Here is a 17,311-nt window from a genome sequence, read left to right as displayed (position 1 = left end):
TCCTTCCACACGCACGTCTATCCTCACTTTTCATTTCCGCAACAGTAACGCTTCCTCCTTCTTCGCCAATCACCTTACAGGCGTGATACGTTCACAACAAAGAGGATGCAGGATAAAGTGACAGAAATTGAAATTTTTGCATTGTATTATACATCAGGAAGTGTTGTGTAAGAAAGTGTTAAAAATAAAACCATCAAAAGCCATCTACTTTTGTATAAAGATAAGTTAGGTTAAATGAGCCCTGCGATGAGGTGGCGACTTGTCCAGGGTGTACCCCGCCTTCCGCCCGATTGTAGCTGAGATAGGCTCCAGCGCCCCCCGCGACCCCAAAGGGAATAAGCGGTAGAAAATGGGTGGATGGATAGGTTAAATGAAAATATTATTATTATTATTATTTATCTTACGGTATATCAAAAATAATTTGATATTGTCGGTGTGGCCCTCCAGCAGTGCTCGGGTTGCTCATGCGGCCCCCGGTAAAAATTAATTGCCCACCCCTGGACTAGTAGATGGTAGTCACAAATAAGAGATACCAGACCAGATATATGTGTGGACTGCAAGTTGATGCCTGTTCAATAAATGACGCTAGCAAGTACCGGTAAGCAAGCAAGACCAAAACTCTAATGTTTCATTGAGAATATAGAACCTTAACCGGTGCTCAAATATACCATACCATACCATACCATCCATCCATCCATTTACTACCGCTTATTCCCTTTGGGGTCGCGGGGGGCGCTGGAGCCTATCTCAGCTACAATCGGGCGGAAGGCGGGGTACACCCTGGACAAGTCGCCACCTCATCGCAGGGCCAACACAGATAGACAGACAACATTCACACTCACATTCACACACTAGGGACAATTTAGTGTTGCCAATCAACTTATCCCCAGGTGCATGTCTTTGGAAGTGGGAGGAAGCCGGAGTACCCGGAGGGAACCCACGCAGTCACGGGGAGAAACATGCAAACTCCACACAGAAAGATCCCGAGCCCGGGATTGAACCCAAGACTACTCAGGACCTTACCATACCATCTTCTGACAAAATGTTTTAGTACGACTTTGGTAAGCTACAAAGCCGCACCGCTTGATGGAGCATTACGGCTTCCTTAGTCAGACGTGCTGCGCTTCAACATACAGGTATTATTATGGTGTGTGTATAAAGACCCCAAAATGGCCCCTATTAAAAGACATTTTGTTTGGCGTTTTGTTTTGCAGACTGTACCTGCTGTTGTGTATTTGAGATTTGCAAAAATTCTGGAAATTTGCCATTGTAGTCTGCCCTGTAGTCAATATACTCCTTCTTTTTCTCTATCCTCTTGTTGTGGGGCATTTATCCTCCGCTGTTAACATTTCTAATACAAAGTAGCGTATAGTTCGAACTAGATATGTCCGATAATATCGGCCTGCTGATATTATCTGCCGATAAATGCGTTAAAATGTAATATCGGAAATTATCGGTATCGTTTTTTTTATTATCGGTATCGTTTTTATTTTTTTTATTTTATTTTTTTTATTAAATCAACATAAAAAACACAAGATACACTTACAATTATTGCACCAACCCAAAAAACCTTCCTCTCCCATTTACACTCATTCACACAAAAAGGTTGTTTCTTTCTGTTATTAATATTCTGGTTCCTACATTATATATCAATATATATCAATACAGTCTGCAAGGGATACAGTCCGTAAGCACACATGATTGTGCGTGCTGCTGGTCCACTAATAGTACTAACCTTTAACAGTTAATTTTACTAATTTTCATTAATTACTAGTTTCTATGTAACTGTTTTCATATTGTTTTATTTTCTTTTTTATTCAAGAAAATGTTTTTAATTTATTTATCTTATTTTATAAATACATTTATTTTATATTTTTAAAAGTACTTTACCTTCACCATACCCGGTTGTCCAAATTAGGCATAATAATGTGTTAATTCCACGACTGCATATATCGGTTGATATCGGTATCGGTTGATATCGGTATCGGTAATTAAAGAGTTGGACAATATCGGAATATCGGATATCAGCAAAAAGCCATTATCGGACATCCATAGCTCGAACCTACGTCTACCAGGAGACTCAGTGGCCTAGTGGTTAGACTGTCCGCCCTGAGATCGGTAGGTTGGGAGTTCAAACCCCGGCCGAGTCATACCAAAGACTATAAAAATGGGACCCGTTACCTCCCTGCATCAAGGGTTGGAATTGGGGGTTAAATCACCAAAAATGATTCCCGAGCGCGGCACTGCTGCTGCCCACTGCTCCCCTCACCTCCCAGGGGGTGATCAAGGGTGATGGGTCAAATGCAGAGGACAAATTTCACCACAGCTAGTGTGTGTGTGACAATCATTGGTACTTTAACTTTTAACTTTAACTTTAACTATGAAAGCGCTAATAACTACAATAAAGATGACAGGGAGAAGACGCAGTCAAAGTGGAGCCACGTAAATAAGACCACCCACCAAACGGCACATCCTGAAGAGACGGTTTAAAGATGGTCTGTAAAACATAATCTATGCAACATTTTGACCAAAGAACCACCATTACATGTTATGTAGACCACAAGGAAGTGTTTTAAATGTAGAAAAAAAAAAAAAATGACCCTTTTAATGTGTTTTATAATTTGGTGCGCCTTTTGTATGAAAATACACTCATATAGGCCCGTTTATAATCTGGTGCGATTTATGGTCCGAACAATATGGTACATTACATGTAATGAAAGATGGTGCAGTTTAAGTTTCTGTGGCGTTTCCTTGGTCAAGACTCACCCTTTGATTGTAAACTGTGAAATTGTTGTAGAGCTTAACAATACATTCGGCCTTCTTCTGGAACTTTCTGTAACTGTCCTCAGTCCACCACTGTTTGAGGTTGCCGTGGCGATCATACTGGCCCCCTAGGGATGCGAAGCGATTGTTTAATATGCAAGCAAGAAAGGACATGACAACAATACCTGTATGTTAGAATACAAAAAGGACACGTTTGTTCCATTAAAAGTAGTAATGCACCAAAAATTTGGCCCAATTTGTCATTTTTGGCTTTTGGCCGAATTACTTTAACCACCAAAACAACACTTCCAAAACAGGATGGAGTGGAGCAGAGGCAACATGTCAGCGCTGTGGATGTATTTCAATATATCTGAGAAAGACAGAGATCTGCAGAATATGCATTGTGAAAATATCAAGAGGGGGATTTTCAGCAAAGACGTTTTCCACATCTGGTTTCATACATCACCTGCTGTCCGAACATTCCCATGGCCAGTCTGACAACAACGCCAAACAGCAAAGAAAAGTATCCACCAGTGCGTCGATGCCAAAAGATAAGAAAGTTTTGCACATTAATTTTATTTTATATTGTTAGAAGAGCAGGGGTAAATACATACAGTATTTTCATAATTTCATGATTGTTTTAATTTTCGAAAGATAAATATTAATTTGTGCAATTGCAACGCCTTGATTTTAGTGAGTTTAGTACACATTCATAGTCATAAATGCATTGGTAATAATAATAATAATTGGCAAAATAATCATTCCTTTCTTTGCGGGCTTGGGTTCCTCATTTTTGGTTTCACTTCAGTCCATCCCTAATTAAAAGCTCCAAAGCTCTTTAAACTATGAAAATGAAAGTAGATACATTCATATAGTCAGTGATCTTTTGCTGATTTTCATCAGATGTAATGTACATGTTCAAAGCATTGATGATCTAACATAACTTTTTTCACCAAGTACCACCTCAGAAAAAACTTATATTGACCGACATTAAGATACAGTAGCATAATAGGCCTAAGTATTACTTAAAAACAAGGCAGATGTTTTTTTTAACAGGTACAGTATATTTAGTCTTTTTGGCCACTGTGTTACACACAGTTTGAACAGTAACACTGTTTGAATATTGGGAAATAAAACACTGTACCTTAATCAAGTCATTTTTGGCGTACCACTAGATGAAGCCCATGTACCACTAGTACAGGGGTCGGCAACCCAACATGTTGAAAGTGCCATATTGGACCAAAAATACAAAAAACTAATCTGTCTGGAGCCGTAAAATATGAAAAGCCGTATATAAGTCTTATAATGAAGGCAACACATGTCGTTAGTGTCTATATTAGCTATAATAGCCTACTATCAAAATGACTATGTGTCGCAGGCTGAAGCAAATCTTCGTTGACAGAAATGCTGAAATGTAATATTTATTCTACACATTTTTATATTAGAAACCATTAGTGAATCAGAGGCTACTCAGAAGGTGAGATAACTCTTGGAAATTACTGGCTCTTAATGGCCAAAGATATAGATGTATGTGTACAAGTTAAAGGAAACGGCAGGCTGTCTTCTTTTAATAGATTTATTACAATCTTTGGCAAGCCAGGTAATGTTTGCTGTGGTCTGGAACAACATGGCACACAAAGAACTATCTGAAATGCAGCCAATATTACATACAGATAATGTGTCATGAGACATGCAAGTAAAAATTATATACGAAGTGGACAAAAGTAAAGGATATTAAATGAGCTCAAATATACCTACAAATGATGCATAATGATGCAATATGTACATACAGCTGGCCTAAATAGCATGTTAGCATCGATTAGCTTGCAGTCATGCACTGACCAAATATCCCTGATTAGCACTCCAACAAGTCAATAACATCAACAAAGCGCACCTTTGGGCATTCATGAAACTTTTGATGGACAAAATGAGACAAAGAAGAAGTGGAAGATTTTACATGTAAACAAACTGTTGCGTCACAGTCCACACTATGGTGAGTTCAAGAACCGCCGAAATTAGTAGGACAAAACGGTGTTCACCAAATACTCTCCTCAGTGAAGCATACACACAAACATATTAAACAATGGGCTTTCTAACAATTGGAAAGGTTTGTGTCATGTTTGTCCTCAAACAAAAAGCATACTAAAACAAAACAATTAATTTTCTCCCATCTTTTTCCATTTTCAATCCTTTTTTAAAAAGCCACTAAGGCGGCACTTAACAGCCGCATGCGGCTCAAAAGCCACGAGTTGCTGACCCCCGCACCAGTGGTACACATAACACAGTTTAAAAAACACTGATCTAACCCAAGCAGCAGCACTGATGATGAATAAAATGTTATTCTTACCCCAGTCATCATATCCATGTGTCAGTTCATGGCCAATGATTGCTCCTATTCCGCCATAGTTCAAAGACCTAACAAATAAAGGAAACATTAGACCACATGCAGTCTAAGGATGTTAGAAATTGCATAGCGTGTGTAACCTAATTAATAGCATTTTTTGTATTCATACACAAATTCAGGTTCCGCTTTCCTTTTATTTTATATTGTTTTCCTCCACTCGTTCCTGTTTGTGTTTCCGCTGGAGATCCTTTTACGTCTGGTATTATAGCCGCTTCCCAACTAGTGGTATTCAAATTCACAGCTGCTGAGGCAGGAAGACGACGGATTGATGTTTCCCGGACCTGTCACATGTTGGCCATACCATTCTTGTCTTCCATACCTCTCTATACCATGGCAAAAACAATTGAGCACTGTTTCTAGTTCCCGTTTCTTCAATCACGGTCTAGTATTTTTGTACCTATATTTGTAGCTAATATTAAGCTTTAAAAAAAATAAAAAAATAAAAGTTTACCATCCATCCATCCATTTTCTACCGCTTATCCGGTTTAATAGATTTTGTCTTGGTTGGATGTTTTTATTAGTTTTTTGCACCATGACTAAGGAAGGTTGTTTGCATTGGGTCAGATAAGAAAAATGCCGTGCAAATGTGCAATCACAGCGTAAAGGTCATTGACTTGAATTACTCATGGTCCACTCAATGGTGACATAATAGGAGCAATAAATGTGTCAGACTATTATAAAGACTGCAATCTCCCTGTGGGTTAAGATTCCTTATTAATAAACTCATGTCATCTCACAGGCCATTTGGTCTGCAAGCCATAGTTTGGAGACCCCTGCTGTATGCTAAACATGCCTGTATTTTTCGGACTATAAGGCACAAAATAATTTCATTTTCTTAAAAAAATCCACAGTGCACCTTATGTATGTATCAATTCTGGTTGTGCTTACTAACCTTGAACCAATTGTATGTGATACATGGCGTTATGATAAATGTGACCAGTAGATGGCAGTCCCACATAAGAGATACCAGAGCAGATATATGTGTGGACTGCAAGTTGATGCCTGTTCAATAAATGACGCTAGCAAGTACTGGTAAGCAAGCAAGACCAAAACTTTGATGTTTTATCCATCCATCCATCCATTTTCTACCGCTTGCCCGGTTTAATAGATTTTTTCTTATTTTCAGCTAAATGCTGCGTTCGATCTACCTCGGAAGTTGGAAGTCGGAGCTGGGAATGACGTGATTTTTACAGACGCCAAATACGCAAAAACCGGTACAAAAAGTTGGTTTTGCATAATAAGTCATACATTCCATCCATCCATCCATTTTCTATTCATACATCTATAATCTGATAGGTACAATATCATATGAAAACATAAGCAACTAAATATAAATATGCACAAATTGACATGGCCCGGGAGCACGCCAGTGCACATTCATGTGTGCGCTGCGCTGAGCGCACACATGAAGCGCGTCAGTCCGGCGGTAGCAAGCGGCTGCAATCAATTACCAGCAATCTGCGCACCTGTGGTTGATCAGAGGACCTGCCTTCATAAGCCTGCACAACCTGCTATCCCGCGCCAGAACGTAGTCATCTGTTCCTGTACAGTAAGCGATCATCTAGCTCTATGCATTCTCTCTCTGTGTTTCGCCCCCGTCGTGTGGATTGCCCGTGTCCTCCTTATCGTCCACCCTGCAGCCTGCCCTCATTCCCACGTCACGAGCTGTGTTAAGTTAAAGTTAAAGTTAAGTTAAAGTACCGATGATTGTCACACACACACACTAGGTGTGGTGAAATTTGTCCTCTGCATTTGACCCATCCCCCTGTTCACCCCCTGGGAAGTGAGGGGAGCAGTGTGCACACAACCTACCGATCTGTCTCGTCTTCCTGCGTTCCCTTTGCTTCCGTGGCTGCCTCTTGGATCTCGACCTGCCGCTTGGACACGGACCTTCAACGCCTCTCTATCGCCCCGACTTCCTGCCTGTCTCACGGATCAACGAGCCTGCTCTGCCCCTATCGGACTTCCATCTCTTTTGCTCAACCCTCACGGTAACACTCAGCAGTTAATTCCCACACATAGTCACACACCACACTCTGTTGGATTAATTACACACTACATGTGATTATTTATATATATATATATATATATATATATATATATATATATATATATATATATATATATATATATATATATAAATATATATATATATATATATATATATATATAAATAAATCTAGTGCTAAACTACAAAACCTGTTTCCATATGAGTTGGTAAATAGTGTTAGATGTAAATATAAACGGAATACAATGATTTGCAAATCATTTTCAACCCATATTCAGTTGACTACGCTACAAAGACAACATATTTGATGTTCAAACTGATAAAAATTATTTTTGTGCAAATAGTCATTAACTTTAGAATTTGATGCCAGCAACACGTGACAAAGAAGTTGGGAAAGGTGGCAATAAATACTGATAAAGTTGAGGAATGCTCATCAAACACTTATTTGGAACATCCCACAGGTGAACAGGCAAATTGGGAACAGGTGTGTGCCATGATTGGGTATAATAGTAGATTCCATGAAATGCTCAGTCATTCACAAACAAGGATGGGGCGAGGGTCACCACTTTGTCAACAAATGCGTGAGCAAATTGTTGAACAGTTTAAGAAAAACTTTTCTCAACCAGCTATTGCAAGGAAATTAGGGATTTAACCATCTACGGTCCGTAATATCATCAAAGGGTTCAGAGAATCTGGAGAAATCACTGCACGTAAGCAGCTAAGCCTGTGACCTTCGATCCCTCAGGCTGTACTGCATCAACAAGCGATATCAGTGTGTAAAGGATATCACCACATGGGCTCAGGAACACTTCAGAAACCCACTGTCAGTAACTACAGTTGGTTGCTACATCTGTAAGTGCAAGTTAAAACTCTCCTATGCAAGGCGAAAACCGTTTATCAACAACACCCAGAAACGCTGTCGGCTTCGCTGGGCCTGAGCTCATCTAAGATGGACTAATACAAAGTGGAAAAGTGTTCTGTGGTCTGACGAGTCCACATTTCAAATTGTTTTTGGAAACTGTGGACGTCGTGTCCTCCGGACCAAAGAGGAAAAGAACCATGCGATTGTTATAGGCGCTAAGTGGAAAAGCCAGCATCTGTGATGGTATGGGGGTGTATTAGTGCCCAAAGCATGGGTAACTTACACATCTGTGAAGGCGCCATTAATGCTGAAAGGTACATACAGGTTTTGGAGCAGCATATGTTGCCATCCAAGCAACGTTACCATGGACGCCCCTGCTTATTTCAGCAAGATAATGCCAAGCCACGTGTTACATCAACGTGGCTTCATAGTAAAAGAGTGCGGGTACTAGACTGGCCTGCCTGTAGTCCAGACCTGTCTCCCATTGAAAATGTATGGCGCATTATGAAGCCTAAAATACCACAACGGAGACCCCCGGACTGTTGAACAACTTAAGCTGTACATCAAGCAAGAATAGGAAATAATTCTACCTGAGAAGCTTAAAAAATGTGTCTCCTCAGTTCCCAAACGTTTACTGAGTGTTGTTAAAAGGAAAGGCCTTGTAACACAGTGGTGAACATGCCCTTTCCCAACTACTTTGGCACATGTTGCAGCCATGAAATTCTTAGTTAATTATTATTTGCAAAAAAAAAAAAAAGTTTATGAGTTTGAACATCAAATATCTTGTCTTTGTAGTGCATTCAATTGAATATGGGTTGAAAAGGATTTGCAAATCATTGTATTCCGTTTATATTTCCATCTAACACAATTTCCCAACTCATATGGAAACAGGGTTTGTACATCCCTCCTGTCTGTGCCGTCTCCTCCTTCTGTACACATAACACAAATATAGGAAACAATGTTGAAAAACTGCCATGGGTTGAAAAATACTTTATGATCAACCATTCTTCCTATGTGTCTTGCCAATGTCATAAGTACATTTGCAAGTTTCCATTTCAGTCATGTCGACTGTCTCTCAGTACCAATTCATGCATTTTATTTTAATAAAATGCTGGAGGCCAATAATAGATGAGCTGCATGCCCAAAAAAATGGACACCCCTGACTTAAACTAATGAGGGTGTTTTTGTTCCTGTGCAAAAAACACATTTTCGATGCAATACAGTGATTCTTCCAACTGCACCTAGAAATGCTGACACGTCTTGATGAATTCAACACCAACACGTTCCTTCTTTAATGCCCTATTGCTGCCAAAGAATCTTGCCCCGAACTGGACGCTAGCTTCCTTTGCATCACAGCAGAGTCCAATGAGAGGTCTATCCACATGACTACGTCCGAAAATGACTTTCTGACAGCTAGTCGATACACTGCCTCACAATGAGCTGGCCTCTCTCGCTGAGACTAACCGGCTGATTGAAGCTTCAATTACTGGACATGATAGTCGAGGTGTTTTGTGCCGGTGTGTATTTGGGAGTTTTGGCCTCCTGGAAGGAGACATGCTTCCACACAACCATGAATTAATATTTATTAACGTGCATGGCAGCAGGTAGAAGAATTAGTGGTGATTGGCGCTAATGAAGACGTAAAAGTGTACGGTAATGTTTAGCACACAAACTGTTAGCTCTAATGATCTCATTAGTGTGGGTGTGATTTATATGAATCAAAGAAGGCGCAGCCATTTGGACCGAATTAGAGTTTGTGGTGGAATAAACCCGAGCAGCGGTCTGTCAGTGAAAAGCTCTGCTTTACAAAGACTACATCAGAGGTGTCTAAACTATTTCCAGCGAGGGCCGCAGCAATAAAAATTGAAGAATGTGGGGGCCACTTTGCTACATTTAGTACATTAAATATACTAAAACAATATATAACATCCATGTCTTAGCTTTGTGTAATCAGTAATAAAGTTTATTCTATGTAATTTTTTAATTAAGACTTTTCGAGTATAAAATAGGCCAAATCAGGGGTCCCCAAATGAATCCGGCCCGCGGGAAGTCTCAAGGTTGTTTTTTTTTTTAAATTTGTCCGACCGCTTCTATGTTAGCAACCTCTCTTTGTTTATAATGTCTATTTTCTGCTGGATCTACTTTCTATTTTATGCTGCCCTTTTTTTTTTGCTGCAGCTGTTACATATACTGCATTACTGTACATCAGGGGGGGTCCAACTCATTTGAGCTCAGGGGCTGCATGGAGGGAAATCTGTGCACTATTAAAATCATGGCATTGAAACTAAACAATAAATGACAACTTCAGATTGTTTTCTTTTGTCTTACTTTGGCCAAAAATAGAACAAACACATTCTGAAAATATTACAATAAAAGTATAGAAAAAAATACTCGGCAGCGGTAACGTTTAGATCAGGGGTCTCCTAACTATGGCCCGCGGGCCGAATACCGCCCGCCAGCGTCCAAAATCCGGCCCACAGAAAGTCTCAGTTTTTTTTAAATTTATTTGTCCTTTCTAATCTATTTTCCACCGCTTGTTACTCTCGGGGTCTCCTAGCCGCTCAGGCAAATCATATTGTCTAAAAATGCATTTTCCTATCGATAACGTGACATCATCGCGCTCTCGTCCCAGTGTCAGGCGATCGTGCGGCAAGTCCGCGCTCTTTTAGTCAAATAGTGCATGAGAAATATATATATATATATATATATATATATATATATATATATATATATATATATATATATATTAGGGCTGTGAATCTTTGGGTGTCCCACGATTCGATTCAATAACAATTCTTGGGGTCACGATTCGATTCAAAATTGATTTTATTTCAATTCAGCACGATTCTCGATTCAAAAATGATTTTTTACCGATTCAAAACGCAAGATCTACCCCAGTCTGCTGACATGCAAGCAGAATAGTAGATTTTTGTAAAAAGCTTTTATAATTGTAAAGGACAATGTTTTGTCAACTGATTGCAATAATGTAAATTTGTTTTAACTATTAAATGAACCAAAAATATGAATTATTTTATCTTTGTGAAAATATTGGACACAGTGTGTTGTCAAGCTTATGAGATGCGATGTAAGTGTAAGCCACTGTGACAGCATTGTTCTTTTTTTTTTTATAAATGTCTAATGATAATGTCAATGAGGGATTTTTAATCACTGCTATGTTGAAATTGTAACTAATATTGATACTGTTGTTGATAATATTCATTTTTGTTTCACTACTTTTTGGTTTGTGTCGTGTTTGTGTCTCCTCTCAATTGTTCTGTTTATTGCAGTTCTGAGTGTTGCTGGGTTGGGTTTGGTTTTGGAATTGGATTGCATTGTTATGGTGTTGCTGTGTATTGTTTTGTTGGATTGATTAATTAAAAAAATAAATAAATAAATAAAAATTAATAAAAAAAAAAAAAAAAGATAAATAGATTTTTTTAAAATGAGAATCGATTCTGAATCGCACAACGTGAGAATCGCGATTTAAATTCGAATCGATTTTTTCCCACACCCCTAATATATATATATATATATATATATATATACATATATATATATGTATATATATATATACACACAGCCCGGCCCCCAGCCAAATTCTTTTAACCCAATGCGGCCCCCGAGTCAAAAAGTTTGGGGACCCATGGACTAAATGAACTAAAAATACCAATACTACAGTAGAATTGGCCACTACACAAGAGCAAAACAATCAGACCGTGCTGGTTAGTATCGTGGCCAGTGATAGGCTCAGCCTCAGCCAGCATGGCTAATATTAGCGTGCTAACTTTTTTAGCCAATTTTGCAGCCAAACACCTCAGCTAATTTTGCAGCATGCTAACATTAGCATTTTTAAGTTTGGCTTGCTCATTTCAGCGGCTTGTACATTTCAGCAATCACGTAAAATTTTTCCCCAAATTGTATATTCTAGTTCTTTTGTGTAATCTAATCCGGGATGTTTTTTTTTGTTTTTTTAAGAACGTGTTGCAGGCCAATAAAAAAACATGCTGCGTCCCGCAAATGGCCCCCAGGCCACACTTTGGACACCCCTGCTTTACATACAAGTTTCCCTCCTATATTTTGTCCTATTGACTCTTAACTCATTATTTGGGTGACCACTCAATAGGTCACTATTCAGCTTGAATTTGTGGCACAATCGGGTTGCTGAAGGTAGTATGAAAAGCTAATTTGGCTAATTTTACTAAGCGTCACTTTATGTGGCTCAATAACTTTTCATTCTCCACTTCAATGAACAGAAAAAAACAGCGGCGTCGTAACAAGCAATTCCTGTATTCATATTCATTCAAGTCATACAGGCAACAGAAGACAAAGATATAGTAGCACTTATTAGTGGGCAAAACATGTTAATTATATTTTTTGATTATAGATTTGATTTATGGCTTTTAAAGGAAGAAAGATGTTGAGGAGCCGGTACTTTTAAAGAGCCGTTCCAAGACTGGCTCCTTATTGTTGTTTTTTTTCCCCATCCATCGATTTTCTACCGCTTGTCCCTTTTGGGGTCGCGGGGGGTGCTGGAGTATCAATCACTGGTAGCAGTAATAGATACTGTACTTGGTATCATTACAGTGGATGTCTGGTGTCGATCCACCAATGGAGTTCAGTGTTTCCCACACATTCATTTATTTGTGGCGGCCCGCCACAAAAGAATTACGTCCGCCACAAATGGATTTTTCGGCTTTTGACTCGCTCGACCGCTCATAAAAGCAATGGGACTGTCTGTGAATGTACCTTGTAGTTACAACTCCGGTGCAGTAGGTGGCGGTAGCCTACTATGCATTGTAACTCCGCCAATAGCACTTAATTCACCTGGTGGGCCAGAAGAAGAAGAAGAAGAAGAAGAAGAGGGACGGACGGACGGACAGACGGGATCAAAATACGAGGGTAATATAGGTTATAGGTAGATAGGTTATAGCTGCATCGCTCGCGGCTCGTCATATATTTAACGTTAATCCGCGATTTCACCGAGCGTTTCACTGACGGTGAGCAGCCTGACGCTGCTTCATTAACACCACCGCTGTTTGACTCGTGGCCCGGGGCAGACGCACGTAGTAACAGTCACGTGTTTTCATACCGACGAGCTAACGTGTCCAGGTTATAACCTTGTTGTCAATAAACACACATGGACTGAAGCTAAATTGTCCACTGTCCACTGCAGCATGTGAATGCAATGAAAAGAATACAATCTGAGCCAACCAGCTGTTAAAATGTTGTCCAGGTTAATGTTTTGGCCATTAAAGGCCATTCATTTCAAGATTTCAACTGTGATCGGGCTTTAAACAGGTGGCTGACCTGTTCAGATGGGTGTAACTGCTACTGGTCAAATAATGTGAAATAGCATTTAATTTTACATGTATGCAATGCCATTTAAATGTAATTATAGATACTAATAATAATAATAATAATAAATACTGTGTAGTGTTGTAAATAGTCAACGGGAAGAATTTTAGTAAGATATAAGCCATGAGCACTACACAGCCAGAAAAAAACCTAGGCAGGACAAGTGAAAATATTGGGGCAAGTAGATTTGAGAAGTCGGGCAAGTAGAAAAAAACCTTAACGTAGAACCCTGCATGTGTTGAGCTGCTGCCGCTTAAGGTTAGACGGCACTGTACATAGAGCGGTTCTGCTCGTTAGTAATAAATTCTAATGTTGTATGTTCACTCCTTCACACAGATGAGTATAGAAAAATATTTTCAACGGCCGAAAAGGGCTCGACTTGGAGAGGAGGTAGGCCTACAGTCCGGACCACAGGTGCGACCTGTTCAGCAGCAGCAGGAGGAGGAGGAGGAGGTTGACTGACTGTGGCAGGACACCTCTGCCTCTGTTTCACTTCATGTTGCTGGTAAATAATATGGTTGTAGTAGTAGGCTAAAGTTAAATTATTTAGTATTCACTAATTAAAGGGGCAGAGCTTTAAGAGACATTTTAGCTTTTATATTTTATAAGATATATTTTTTGTAAGAACCACAATTAATAAATATATTTCAGTGAATCACTAATTGTTCAAATCTGTATATAAATATGTACATAAAATGTTGTAATTATATTCCAACTCCGCGTTCTTCTTGGTCATCGCCGCTGCCGCCGCCACCCCCCGCCCCCCGACCACACCACCACAAATAGATGCCTGTCCTATGGGAAACACTGGAGTTTGTTTACATTTTGATGCCGGTGAGCTACGGTGTGTAGTGAAGCATGTTTAGCTATTCCTCGTCCTGCAGGGATGATACTTGTAAGAAACTCACTTTATTTGTCGCCATGGAGGCGAGGATTAGTGATTTAGAAGTAGCTAAAACACTGTGCACGGCGGGTGGACGTTAGTCGCTAGCTACCGAGCCATGTCTTAAAGCAGTGTTATAACTTCACCTTTATCGTTAGTTTTTAAGCCAAAATGCGCCCTTTTCTGTCTACACACTGTGTCTGTTTGTAAGTACTCCGTGATTGTGTGCCGCCGAACATGCTCGTCTGCTTGTAATCCAGCAATGTCACGACGTGACTTTGACGCGGGGGGATGCGGGACCGGTACGTTTCAGAGACGATACGTTTCAGAGACGGTATCGTACCGAAAATGATTCATTAGTATCGCGGTACTATACTAATACCGGTATACCGTACAACCCTAATATATATATATATATATATATATATATATATATATATATATATATATTACACTAATTGACTGAAAGAGCGCGCACTTGCCGCACGATCGCCCGACACTGCGACGCGAGCGCGATGATGCATTTTTAGACAATATGATTTGCCTGAGTGGCAAGGAGACACTGGGATGATCAAGCAGTAGAAAATTTAGATTCGAAAGGACAGATATATATATATATATATATATATATATATATATATATATATATATATATATATATATATTTTTAACTTGGGACTTCCCGCGGGCCGTATTTTGGGGACCCCTGGCCTATGCATCTGATTATTATATATCCTTTACATACACTGTGAAAACATCTTTAGATTTTGCAGTTAGTTAAAAAAACTGGCAGCTCAGTCGTCACAATAATACTGTCAAATGTACGGTGTTTTTTTTACAGCATATTACTGCAAAAGGACGATAGTTTTTTTACGAGACATCTGAGTCAAGCAGTTATTTATTATGATCCGGTTTATCTTAACGAACAAAAAGTTTGAAATGTAAGATAGTATTATATTTGCTGCTTTCTTAGATAACATTTAAAAGATATGCAATTACATGCAACACATGTATTTTTTCTGTCAAAATGGAAAGAATGAATACATTTTGTAATAAAAGATAAAAGTACTGATTTAAGGCTTATATATTCAAGGCTTTTGTGGGCCACAATGAATGATGTGACGGGCCAGATATTTGCCTTGGAGCCTTGAGTTTTACACCTGTACTTTTATTACTCTACTTGTTAATTTCCTGTTAAGAACTACTTACTTTCTGCTGTAACATGGTTCCATCTGCACTTACTACATTTTACAAATCACCTATTTATTGTGTTGTTTCAAACTAGATTAGCGGCTAAATTAGCAATTAGCATGCCTTCTTGTCTGCTCCTGCTCGCTCTTATTCTGTGTGTATCATGTGTAGCCGTGTCCTCCAGTGATAATGTTACTTGTGAGAAATGTAGTTTATTTGACACAACGGAGGTGATGGTTCATAACTTACAACAACAACAACAACAAAAAGCGTAGAATTGAGAGATAGCTCTGAAGTTGATGAATGTTTAGAACTGAATACATTTAAATATGCATACAAATTTGTTTTCTTGTGTGTTATGTTTTTAATGAATTGAGTAACGTTTACAACAACCTTTTTCCAAAACACAATATAGAATGTGAGATATAACAGGATAATGCATATATTTATTAATTTGTTTTCAAAACGATTACAAAAAAGTGGCACCCAAAAATTTACTGTGGGACCCCGTTTTTATGACTTGATGGGGTCCCTGTGACCCCATTTTAAAAATTCCTAGCGCCATATATATATATATATATACACATACATATATATACACACACACACACACACACACACACACACACACACACACACACACACACACACACACACACACACACACACACACACACGCACACACACACACACAGGTATATACTGTATACAGCCCGGCCGTGGCCACATTTTTTAACCCAATGCGGCCCCCAAGTCAAAAAGTTTGGGGCCCCCTGGTATAATATATTGGTTTCAGACTTATTTATTGATGAAGCTATTTGAACAAAACATTGACATCTTCGCTTTGTGTTGTAGGTGAAAAAGCAAATGTCTAATGAATTCATTACATTTTTTGCACTTTGGAAATCCCTCAGGCAAAGAAGGTTTTTTGTTATATATTTGCTTTGTACTTTTAAGTCCAAATGAAGGAAGATTAGTCCCATCTACTGTCATGCGCTGTCCAATTACTTAACTCCAATTTAGTCATATCACCTGACAATGAAACCTGCTCCATTCGCAGGGCCTTGTTAACTATTAATTAAGCTCTTTATGGGTTGTTAAACTGCTTCAATAAGGGGTGCAAGGCAAGACGAGGCTTGCAAGAATAATACGGCCTTTAAAGATCTTTTGTTTCTGAGGCACATGAGATGTTTTTAATGTCCCTGTGGACTGCACTGTAGAAAGCTACTTACTGTGGGAACTCAGGGTTGTACAAAGTAGGCTGTAGGATGCCGGCTGGGAAAACTGAAAAATAAAAGAACAGAGACACGTCAAGATGAAGACAAACTCGAATCAAGCTTTTGAGTTTTGGTTGCACAGGAAAAGGAAATACATAAAGTACAAGACTAGTATTTATAGTATTCATAACAAAAAAAACATTCATATATTATTATTTCTTTACATTTATTACAGGTACAATGAAGAAAAAGATATACTTTTAAATAATTGTATAATTTATAAATGTTTTCCTTGTGTCTAGACTTAAAAACACCCTGTACAGTAGTACCTCAACTTACGAGCTTACTGTAATTTGTTCTGTGAGAAAGCTCTTAACTCAAAACACTTGTATCTCAAATCAATGTCTCCTATTAAAATTTATTGAAATCACCCCTATATATATAAATACGTTGTATATGAAATACGGAATGGAAATGGAATGATCTTTATTGTCATTGCACACACACACACACACACACACACACACACACACACACACACACACACACACACACACACACACACACACACACACACACACGCACACACACACACACACACACACCAGTTTTTGATCATCACTTGTGG

The 17,311-nt window shown here is 38.9% G+C and overlaps 1 protein-coding gene across 1 annotated transcript in view; it reads right to left on the bottom strand.

Moving 5' to 3' along the window:
* Window positions 1-17,311, bottom strand: part of ecel1 (endothelin converting enzyme-like 1) — a 176,505-nt gene that overhangs the window by 18,768 nt on the left and 140,426 nt on the right. The window contains exons 13-15 of the mRNA XM_061925937.2: window positions 16,699-16,750; window positions 5,111-5,178; window positions 2,767-2,891 (exon numbers count right to left, since the gene is read on the bottom strand). Coding sequence (XP_061781921.2) covers window positions 2,767-2,891; window positions 5,111-5,178; window positions 16,699-16,750 — 245 coding nt within the window. The remainder of the gene's footprint in view (window positions 1-2,766; window positions 2,892-5,110; window positions 5,179-16,698; window positions 16,751-17,311) is intronic.

The sequence above is a fragment of the Nerophis lumbriciformis genome, linkage group LG30 (genome assembly GCF_033978685.3).
Source record: "Nerophis lumbriciformis linkage group LG30, RoL_Nlum_v2.1, whole genome shotgun sequence".
Lineage (NCBI taxonomy): Eukaryota > Metazoa > Chordata > Actinopteri > Syngnathiformes > Syngnathidae > Nerophis > Nerophis lumbriciformis.
This window is presented reverse-complemented; position numbering and strand designations above follow the sequence as displayed.